Genomic DNA, 10743 nt, shown 5'->3' on the forward strand with positions numbered 1-10743 from the left:
CCGTTAACCGGCGGTTGGGCTGTCCCAGAGGCTGCGCGCGCAGCCGGCGCCGCCCGGAGGAAGGGGTGGTCTATGTGCGTGTGCGTGCCCATGTGGGAGGATCCCGGCCCAGACGTGGGTTGGGGGAATCGAGCGGTCTTTGCGTTAATTCTTAGATTTCAGTTCATCTGCGCTGAGCCCCAAGAAGTCCTTGCAATAAAAAATCCTGGCCGTTGCTGTTCTTGATTATGACCTGTTGTCTTCAGTGAAAAAATTTATGCAGTATCACCTTGAATCAGTTACCTGTGCGCTCTAAAACTGGTAGCTCCTTAAAAGCATGGCGGGTCTGGCCTTTAGAGTTGGGCCCATATCCCTTACTAATAGTAGTAATAACAATAATGCCTTAATAGTAACAATAATAATTGTCACCTGAGGAGCCACAGACTGGGAGAAAATATTGCTAAACATGTATCTGAGAACTTACAGCCAGCATTTTTTTTTTTTTTTTTTTTTTTATTTTGAGAGAGAGAGAATGAGAGACAGAGAGCATGAGAGGGAGGAGGGTCAGAGGGAGAAGCAGACTCCCTGCCGAGCAGGGAGCCCGACGCGGGACTCGATCCCGGGACTCCAGGATCATGACCTGAGCCGAAGGCAGTCGCTTAACCAACAGAGCCACCCAGGCGCCCCTTCTTACAGCCAGCATTTACAAAGAACACGTACAACTCAATAATAAGACAACCCAACTTAAAAATGGGCAAAAGATTTGAATAGGCGTGTGCAAAAGTCCTGAGGTGGAAGCAAACTTAGTGTGCTTAAGGAGAAGCCGGGCCTGGTGGGGAGGGAGAACAGGGAATGGGGATAGCTGTGGGTGAAGGATCAAAGTTGGGCAGGGGGCCAAAGCAAGAGGTTGGGGTTTTGCTCCAATTCACTGGTCAGCGTCCATGTGGGAGAGGCAGCAGGAATCCTGTGCAGGGCTTTGTCGCCTGTCACACAATGACCGGAGCACCCATGTTGACACTACATTCTGGAGAATGTGGTTTGAATCCGGTCTCTTACCAGCGAGAGGGGCTGGGGGCGGGGCATAAAACTGCCACTCATTCTCAAAATCCATTTTTGCCTGTAACTGAGGCAATAAAATCTAAAACATCAGACTATTGTAAGGGTTGCAGAGATAAACTTCTAGAACACAGAGTTTAATAAACAGCAGCTAACATTAGTATCTTGTGGCAAAGCCACAATGTAAACAAAATGTACATTCCTGCAGCATCAGATTTGAAGATTATTTATGAGAAAAATCTCAAAAGATTCACTGGTAAGCACACGCGTACACGCACATGCACACATACACATTGAAAAGAAACAAAAGCAACACACAATATGGACGATTTTTTTTTTTATGGTGCAGGGTCTGTATAACTTCTGAAAATAAGCAAAATCAAACTTGCTGAAGTAAAATATGTAGTAGCAAAAGTTTAAAAACACATGAGAAAGAGAAAACACCACATTCAGGAGGGAGCAATCTCAGTGGGGTGCTGCCAAAAGGAACTAGGACAAGCCCATAGGGTCTTCAAACCATTAGTCACAGATCTAAGATGCGTAAGATCCAAAACAAATATAGTCCATGCTCAGATTTGATCCAACTGGGGATGGATTCCTAAGTGCTTGTTGTGTTAGTTTATGCTATATACACTTAACCTTCCCCACCCACCTTCCCTTTTCTGTGACTTTACCCCTCCCTCCATTTCTGTACTTATCTATGTCTCCAGCATACTCCCTTTCCCCCAGGTCCGCTCCCAAGGGCAGGGACCTGAGTCAGCTTTGCCCACTGCTGAGTCTTCATTCAGCTTGCACGCTGCTGGCACTCAGGAGGTGCACATTTGTTGCAAGAACGAGTATTTTTCTGTATGACTGAATTATTTAATTTGAAATACAGAAAAAAAATCAACCGAGTAGCCCTTGGGAGATTGGTGCCCCCACACCCAGGGCCTAGAGAAGCCCACAGCCTCAGCTGCCGACTGTGCTGGCTATAACGGTGACCTCATGGTTCTAGAACTGTTTACGTTTCCAAAAGTGCGCTGACCCTGAAGACATGGGGTGAGCAACATGGAGACTGAGAGTTGCTTTAAAATTTTCACAGAAATAGAGATCCCACTCATGTTCAACGTGGGTTCATGAAGCTCTATCCTACTCATCTTCCTCCTCTGAGCTCCCGTGAAATTCTCAGGAGACCATTTTTTAAAAAAAGAGCGGCTTTTTAGGGAGAGGATGGAGGGATGAGTGGGTGGGAGCACAAAGGACTTTTAGGGCGTCGAAAATACTGTGATACCAGAACAACGGACACACATCATCACACGTTTGCCCAAACCCAGAGAATGTACAACACAGAGCGTGGACCACAACGTAAACCATGAAGTGGAGGCGATTAGGATGTGTCTATGTAGTTCACTCATTGTAAGAAATGCACCCCTCTGGTGGGGATGTTGATGGTGGGGAGGCTGTGCATGTGACGTGGGGGCAGAGGGTATATGAGAAATTTCTATACCTTCCACTCAATTTTGCTGTGAACCAGAAATTGCTCTTTTTTTTAAAAAGGGGGAACGGGGCAGCTTTAATGAAATGCTTAAAAAAAAACTTGTTTTATTAAAGCTGTCCCCCCGCGCTGTCACCCCACCATGCCTGGCTCCCAGGGGGAATTGTGGCACCTGCCTTGGCCTTCCCCTCCCATATGCCCCTTCCCCAGGGATGGGGACTTCTGTTCATCTAGAGGAGAGCCTGGCACCACCAGGTGATGGGTAAATGCTTGATGGAGCTAGTCTTCCCCAAGGGGTTGGTTCAGGCAAGCCAGGAGCTCCCGAGGATCCAGGACCCCTAACCCACCACTCCTCATACCCAGGGCTCTAGCACTCCTCCATCCCTAAGGAAAGGCACCATATGAGGACAACTGCCCACTTTATTAGCCAGCAGCTGGCCTGCAGGGCTCCCTAGGGCCCACCTTCATAGATCGAACCTGCTACTTGCTACTCTGCCCCTGGGACCTTGGGGCAGGTACGGAAGAGATACGAGGGGTGGGGGTGAGGGGGATGGCCTCACAGAGGCCTTATAAATACAAGGGGGTCACTGGCAGGGATGCTAGAGGGCTGGACAGCTGGGGCTCAGGGAAGGCAGGCTATCCAGGGTGGTCCATGTCACGCGGCGCCCTGTGTCTGTGGGGGCCCCGGTTCGGCGTCCAGGCGGCACAGGGGACCATCATACACCATCTGCAGGTTCACCTTGTGGCCCACCAGCTCCCGGATGTTGTTGATGCCGTATTTGATCATTGTTGGGCTTGGTGGGGGGGGGGGGAGGGAGGAAAACAGTTTTAACACTCAGTCAGGTTGCGCTCTCCTCTGATCAGGCCCTCTCTGATGGTTCCCACCTCCTTAAAAGCCCAGGTTGTTCCCGGGGCTCACAAGGTCCTGAGTGATCTGTCCTGTCACTTCCCCACCCTCATCTCCTCCCACTCTACCTACTCCCCCTCTCCAGCCACATTGGCCTCCTCCATGTTCTCCAAATACATCACATACATGCTTACCTCTGGGTCTTTGCACTGGGTGTTCCTGCTGCCTGGAACACCCTTCCGCAGATGTGCCCCCAGCTTACCCGTGATTTCACCTGCCTCCGGTCTTTGCTCGGATACTACCTCCTCCTTGAAGCCTTCCCTGACAGCCCTGTCTCCTTAGCCCTCCCTACTGTGTTCTCTCTATAGCATTTGCTGGCTGCAGACACACTCTGAACTTCATTTGTTCAATTTACTTATTTGTCTTGCTAATTGCCATCTTTCTCACTGCACTACGAGCCCAGCATCGCAGAGGCAGGGATGTGTGCTATCCTACTCCTAGCACAGGACCGAGCATATAGCAGACGCTCACTAAAAGGCTTGTCAAATGAAGAACAGACGGATGGGGCTGAAGGTCTGCAGGCCCCCATGCCCAGCAAGTCACCTGTGTGACAGCCAGACATACTAAGTGGCTTAGGCACTCACCGCTCCAGGGAGAGGCCCCAAGCAATGACTGACACGTTTTCGGGGAGCCCCATGGGCAGCAGCATCTCAGGGCGGAAAAGCCCAGAATTCCCGACTTCCACCCACTTCTTCAGGCCTATGGGGGTGGGAGAAGGATAGGGCAGGTTGTGTGGATGACACTGGGTCTGGCAGTGATCTTGGGAGTGGGCTTGGCAGTGACAGGGACCCAGGCTTAGCTGTGGGCAGCCTGAGACATCCCTCCCCATCCCAGTGCCAGGTTCCACCCTGACCTTGGTGGTAGCTGAACACCTCCATGCTGGGCTCCGTGTAGGGGTTGTAGGCCGGCTTGAAGCGCAGCTGGGTGATACCTGGGCAGGGGAGGTGGGTGAGCAGAGGGGTGGAGGATAAGCCTGGAGGCATGGCATCCTCCCATGGCTCCGCTAGCACCTCCCACTGCAGCCTGCCTGCCTACCCAGCTTGGTGAAGAACTCCCGCAGGATGCCCATGAGGTGGCCTAGGGTGAGGCCATGGTCAGCCACCACGCCCTCAATCTGGTGAAACTCGGCCAGGTGTGTGGCGTCTAGGGTCTCGTTTCGGAACACGCGATCAATGGAGAAGTACTTGGCTGGTGTGAAGGGCTTCTGGGAGTGACAGGCGGGCCAGGCCCGGGAGGAGGTCAGAAGGTCAGTAGGACGGCCCCCTGCCTCCCCCACTGCCTGGGCTGAGCTGCACCTTCTGGGCCAAGCGGTAGAGGGCACGGGCGCTGGCCGACGTGGTGTGCGTGCGCAGCAGGTTTTTCCGGGCCTCCTCCAGCTTCCACGTGTACTTGTACCTTCAGGAGAACAAATAGGAAGTCCGCGTTGTGGCCTTCAGACCCCCCAACCTTCTCCCCCGCCTTACACTGCAAAGTCCGAGTCCTGCCTCACCCCTGTGAGCCGTAGCCACCCTGAGAGTGGGTCCGCTTGACCCGATGGACGTAGTCCATTGGGAGCTGCAGGGCCTCAGCTGGATCTGGGCAAAACAGAGCATCATTTGGTCAGTGAAGGAGCATTTCTCAAACAGCCACTGCACTGAGGACAGCAACATGTGCAGCTCCCATCCTTGCCACCCACAGCAGCCAGGGGGTGCCCAGGAACACCCAAGTCAGTCACATCCTCCCTCTGCCCAGAACCCTCCATCTCCCTGGGTGTGGGGGCGGGAGGTGGAGACAAAGCTCTCTTTGGGGGCGCCTGGGTGGCTCAGTCGTTAAGCATCTGCCTTCGGCTCAGGTTATGATCCAAGGTCCTGGGATGGAGCACTGCATTGGGCTCCCTGCTCTGCAGGAAGCCTGCTTCTCCCTCTCCCTCTCCCCCTGCTTGTGTTCCCTCTCTCGCTGTCTGTCAAATAAATAAAAATTAAAAAAAAAAAAAAAAAAAAAGCTCTTTGGCCACCCTGTCCTGTCACTGCCAGTTCCTAGTTGTCCACTCCCTCCAGTCACAGGGCCTCCCAGCTATCTGTGAGCATACCAGGCACATTACAGCCTCAGGGCCTTTGCACAGGCCTTTCCCTCCTGTAACTTTCCTTCCCATATATGGTTCTCTCCCTTACCTCCTTTGGCCTTTACGTAAACAAAGACTTGATTTTAAGTTGACAGCCTCTTCCCCTTTCATGCCAGTTTCCACTGTGTTTACTGCCATCTTGCATTACTGCATTTGCATACGACTCAGGATTTAATAAATATCTATCCCACCAGACACAGGTCTCACCAGGGCAAGGACTTCATGTTTCATTCAGGGCTGTAACCCAGATGTTTAACAAAGACCTTGGTACACCGGAAGGGCTTAGCAACCATTTGTTGCGTGAATGTGTGAATTCTTAAGATCCCTTTCCAGAAACATTAATTTTGGTGCACCTGAAAAGCTTGACACCAAATCCCAGCTCCACCACGTTTAACCTGTGTGACCCAGGGCCAGTGATGTTCCTTCCCTGAGCCCCAGGATCCTCCTTTGTAAAAGAGAGCGAACAGTGCTACTTCCTACAGTCGGCAGGGGAATTAGAACAGAGACTGGTGTACGGTGAGAACTTAGTAAGTTTTGGGTGCCATGACAATGATAACAATGCCATCGTTGTTCCTGGCCAGGCCAGGTAACCGGCAACCCCTGGCCTCCCCTGCCTCGGGGCGGGGGCGGTGGGTGTTAGATAATAACAACCATTGTGAAAAGTCATTCAATTTCAGACAGTACTAAACACAGTAAATGAAAGGAAAAATCGGAAACCACGCTGAAGACTAGAGATGAGGGACTTTTAGAATTCAGGGGGGCAAGGGCATGTCAAGGTGGCCTCTGTGAGGTAACCTGTCGGCAGAGGTTTGACGATCTGGGAGGAGCCAGCCTTGAAGATCTGGGAGAGGATGGTTCTTGGCAGAGAACTGCCCGGCAGCACAGGCAAGGGCCATGAAGTGGGCAGGAGGGGACATGGGAGGAGGTCACAGAGGTCGCCGGGACCAGCTCACACCGACCCGGCTGGCCACGCCGAGAATGGAGTTTATTCTGTAAACTGAGTAGGACACTCCAAAAAGTTCTGGATGGTGCGGCCAGTTCCACCTACCTCGGAGGAAGAAGGTGTCGTGTTGGTCACGCGCCGGGTGCTGCTGGGGCTGGAAAAGTGCATCAAAGTTCCAGAAGGAGCTCTCAATGAAGTTGTCAGTCGGCATCTCTGTGAACCTGGAGGGAGATGCGGCCTGACTGCCCTGCCTGTGCCCAGTGGCTGGGCCAGCCCCACCCCCGGCCCCGTGCTCACCCCATCTCCAGGAAGATCTGCCGGAACTGCGTGCGGACCTTGAGCAGAGGATGCAGGTGGCCGCTGTCTGGGAGGACGCCATGGGCCAAGAAGTTGTACGGCTTGAAGGGCCGGTCCCGCCAGGAGCCGCTGTTGGGGGATGCAAGGTACGTGGGCCTGGTGAGGGCTGTCCTTCCTCCTCGACCTGCCCCATTCCTGGGGTCACCCCCTACCTGGAGATCATCTCTGGGCTCAGCTCTGTCTCCTGCTTGGAGATGCTGGTGCTGAAGGCACTGCCTTTGCTCACCCAGTAGGTCTTCAAGGTCCTGCGGCCAGAGAGGGAGAGGGGACGCCACTGTCACCTCCTTCAAGAGGCTTCCCTATTTCCCAGCTGATGCTGACCCCAACACCAGCCACCAACTCACTCTGCTTTATTTTCCTCCTGACATTCATCATCACCTGAAATTCTCTTATTTAGCCCACACTCACATCCCTCTGTCGCTCACTTACTCGTTTAACAAATACTTAATGAGAATCTACTATGTGCCAGGGTCTACTCAAGGTAATAAGCATACAGCTGAGCAAGAATAATAGGTAGACTCTTAAGGATTTATTCCATGCCGGCAGGCTCTATTCCACTGAAATCATCCCACTACCTTGTGAAAAAGAGGCCATTTTACAGATGAGGAAACTGAGGCCCAGAAAGATCAGGCGACTTAGCCAAGGTCACACAACTGATAAGTGCCAGAGCCAGGACCTGGACTGGGCAGCCCCCCTCCAGCCTGTGTCCTCATAACCGTTATGCCACTTGGTATCTGCTCAAAGGGTACATCAGCCCTGTGAGAGAAGAGCCCTAGGCCTGTCCAGGTCCCGCCATTCAGTAAATTTCAGACCCTGAAATCAGAGCTGTAAAGGAAATAAACACGGCACTGGTATGGAGAGTAGAAGCGAGCAGCTTTTATGGAACTCAAAGGGAGAGGGGGGTGTCAGAATGGCCTCTTTAAGGTGACACACAGGCAGAGGTTTGATGCCCAAGCCTGGCTTAAGGGAAGACCATTCTCGGCAGAAGTCACGGCATAAGCGAAGGCCCTGAGGTGGCATGAGCCTGGCACGAGCTCTTGACAACAACATGGTAAAGCAGAGCTGGGAGGACGCTGACAGCACTGTGGCCCAGTCTGGGCGGGGTGACTCCGTCCCCCCAATCACTAGGATCAAGTGGGTGATATGGGACGGAAGGGGAGGGCACCCACTCACACTTCAGTCAGCAGCTTCCTCTTCCTGAGCTCACTCCTTTCCTTCTCACCCAGCTTCTCAACCTGTCCACCCTGGACCAGCTGGAGCCGCCGATGCACCTCGTCCTCCACGCTGTCCACCTGCCATGACGACGGGTGTGAGAGGCTACTGAGAGGGCCGGGGGCCCCCCTGCTTGCCTGCCACCCCCACCTGCAGGGACTCACCACTCGGAACACCCGGGGCCCATCGGCTGCACTCTTGTCCACACGGATCCACTTGTTGGACATGGCCTTGCTGAAGCCCACCTTGCCGCTGGGCAGTCGCTGGGGGAGTGAGGCCACAGTGAGCGGAGCATGAGGGCCCCTTTGCCCCATCGCTTCCCTAGGCCTCGCCCCTAGGACCTTACCATGAGCTCGCTCTGGGCCAGGCCCTCCTGGGGGATGCTGCGAAACACCCGGGCCTCATGGCTGCCCTCCCGGGCCATCTCCTCGCCCTCAGCAGTAAGCTCCCAGCGCTTGGTGGAGCGCAGCTCAGCCTCAATGATCTGCAGGGAAATGGGGGAGGGAAGACCCGCAGAGACAGGGTTCAGAGCCAAGCACGCCCTCACCACAGCACTTGGGTTGCACAGCGCCTGAAGCCAGCTTTATTTTTTTTAAAGATTATTTATTTATTTATTTGACAGAAAGACATACAGTGAGAGGGAACACAAGCAGGGGGAGTCGGAGAGGGAGAAGAAGGCCTCCCGCAGAGTGGGGAGCCCGATGCAGAGCTCGATCCCAGGACCCTGGGATCATGACCCGAGCTGAAGGCAGACATTTAACGACTGAGCCACTCAGGTGTCCCTGAAGCCAGCTTTACATCTGAGCTGCACCACTTCCCAGCTGAGTGAGTACCCCTCGCCGAGCTTCAGTTTCCCTTCTGTGACACAACGATAATGACAGAGACGACTCACATCTCCCAGGGTGAAGTAAAGTACTAAGAATGGTACCTAGCAGAAAATTAGTTCTTTCTATTGCTTTTGAACCTGAGAAAGATTTTAAGGCCCCAAGTGAACTGATTCGTCTCCACATTTAACGTGTTTGCATCTCAGTGCCCAGCGTGTCAGCAAAGGGCCTCCAGGTCCCCAATACACACAGGAATCCAAGGCTCCATGATGAGGACGGGTTCAGGTCGTGCACAGAGGAGCAAGGTTGGGTGGGGCCCACGGGACTTAGCTCCCTCTCCACTCTAATCCCCAGCTCTGCTCCTCACTCCCTGTGTGAACTTGGCAAAGTTGCTTAACTTCCCTGAACAAGTTTTCTTATCAGTAAGAGAAAGGTGTGATGGGCTCTACCCCAAGAAGTTTTCTTGAGTAATTACTGAATTAACATATGGAAAGGACATAGACTGTTTCGTTACCATCACTGTGTTAGGCCGAGCCACAATAAATAGCCACTATTTAACCTTCTGTGACCAACACAAGTCAATTTCACATCAACCAAGGTACTGACACCCCACACCCAAGGCCCTCTCTGCACTGATGACCTCAGGCTCTGCAGCCTGAACGCTTAATTTCAAATCCACGTTTGCCTGTTCCTTCTAGTGACACTGATCAAGTTACTGACCAGTGCTCAGAAGGTGTCCAGTCTGCAAAACGGACATATCAGTGCTACCATCCCGGGGTAATGACAAGGACTAGATAATGAATAAAGCCGAGACCAAAGTGGGGCACAGAACATGAGCTTGATGAATATGCAGCCCAGTTATGTTTTCTGATTTGTAGCCCCGAGGATCCAGCCTCCTGGGTGGCCCATAGGCCTCTCCGAATCTTCCTCCTATGACTCTATCACCTTTTACTTGTCCAAGTCAAAAAGGCTGGGCTTCATCCCTGCTCTCCCTGCCTTGCCATGAAATCTCCTTTCATTCCCTCTCCTGAATCCTCTCTCCATTCCACCCGCCTCCCTACAACTAGACACCAGGCCCTCTAGCTTGGGGATGTGCCAACCTCTGCCTTCCTCCCCTCACCGCCAGTCCTGCCCCTGCCAATCCTTTCCCAAAGTGATGCAGAAAGGACACACATCTGACTGCCTCCAGCTCCTGCCATGGCTCTCCAGTACCCCCGTGAGATAAAGACCTACAAGGCCTTGCAAATTTTGGCTCTACTAATGCCTTTCTACACCTGTTTCCCGTTCCTGCCATTGTTCCCTGGAGCTTTCCTCCTCAGCGCAGAGGCCCGACTCAGCCGTCACCTCTTCCAGGACGTTCTCCTTGACTCCCAAGCCTGGGCCAGCTGTCACCTCTGGGTTCCCTGTACCTCCTCTATCGCTCTGAGAGTCACCTGAGTATCTCCCTCATTAGACCGCAACCTCCTTCTTGAGGGCAGCAACCGGGTCTCCCTTGTCCACCATCGTGCCCTCCCTGATGCCTACCATGTCTCAATGGACATTCACTGAGCGCAGAACGTCAGTGCTTCTGGGCTCTCACTTGCTGCCGAGTCCCTGCCTGTGCACCCCAGGCTGGACACCCGAAGGGTTCTTCAGCAGGCAGGGCCTTCGGACAAGGGGACTTCAGGTGCAAAAGCGAGGAGGCCCGGCATCACGGATCGGACTCACCTCGCCCAGCGCTTGCAGGCTCTTCACCGCGCCCACAACGGCCTGGTGGTCCACGCCCAGCTTAGCTGCCAGGTCCGCGCTGTCCAGGCCGCCATCGGCCGCCTCTAGCTGCCGGAGCAGCACCTCCGCCACCGGGCCGTCCGCCATGGCTGCTGCCAGCGTGCTCGGCGTGTCCCGCCGGGG

At 53.6% G+C, this 10743-nt stretch overlaps 1 protein-coding gene across 1 annotated transcript; it reads right to left on the reverse strand.

Annotated features, from left to right (window-relative positions):
* Positions 1-471: 471 nt before the first annotated feature.
* Positions 472-10743, reverse strand: FARSA (phenylalanyl-tRNA synthetase subunit alpha). Its single transcript, XM_006730554.3, has 13 exons — positions 10561-10743; positions 8376-8513; positions 8194-8292; positions 7991-8109; positions 6970-7062; positions 6758-6886; positions 6566-6681; positions 4906-4990; positions 4712-4811; positions 4452-4620; positions 4270-4347; positions 4001-4115; positions 472-3303 (listed from the first exon to the last, which is right to left on the reverse strand). Exons 1-13 carry the CDS (start codon positions 10705-10707, stop codon positions 3165-3167), a joined length of 1527 nt encoding a protein of 508 aa, XP_006730617.1. The 5' UTR covers positions 10708-10743; the 3' UTR covers positions 472-3164.

This window comes from Leptonychotes weddellii, chromosome 1 (genome assembly GCF_054177405.1).
Source record: "Leptonychotes weddellii isolate Sample4059 chromosome 1, ASM5417740v2, whole genome shotgun sequence".
Classification (NCBI taxonomy): domain Eukaryota; kingdom Metazoa; phylum Chordata; class Mammalia; order Carnivora; family Phocidae; genus Leptonychotes; species Leptonychotes weddellii.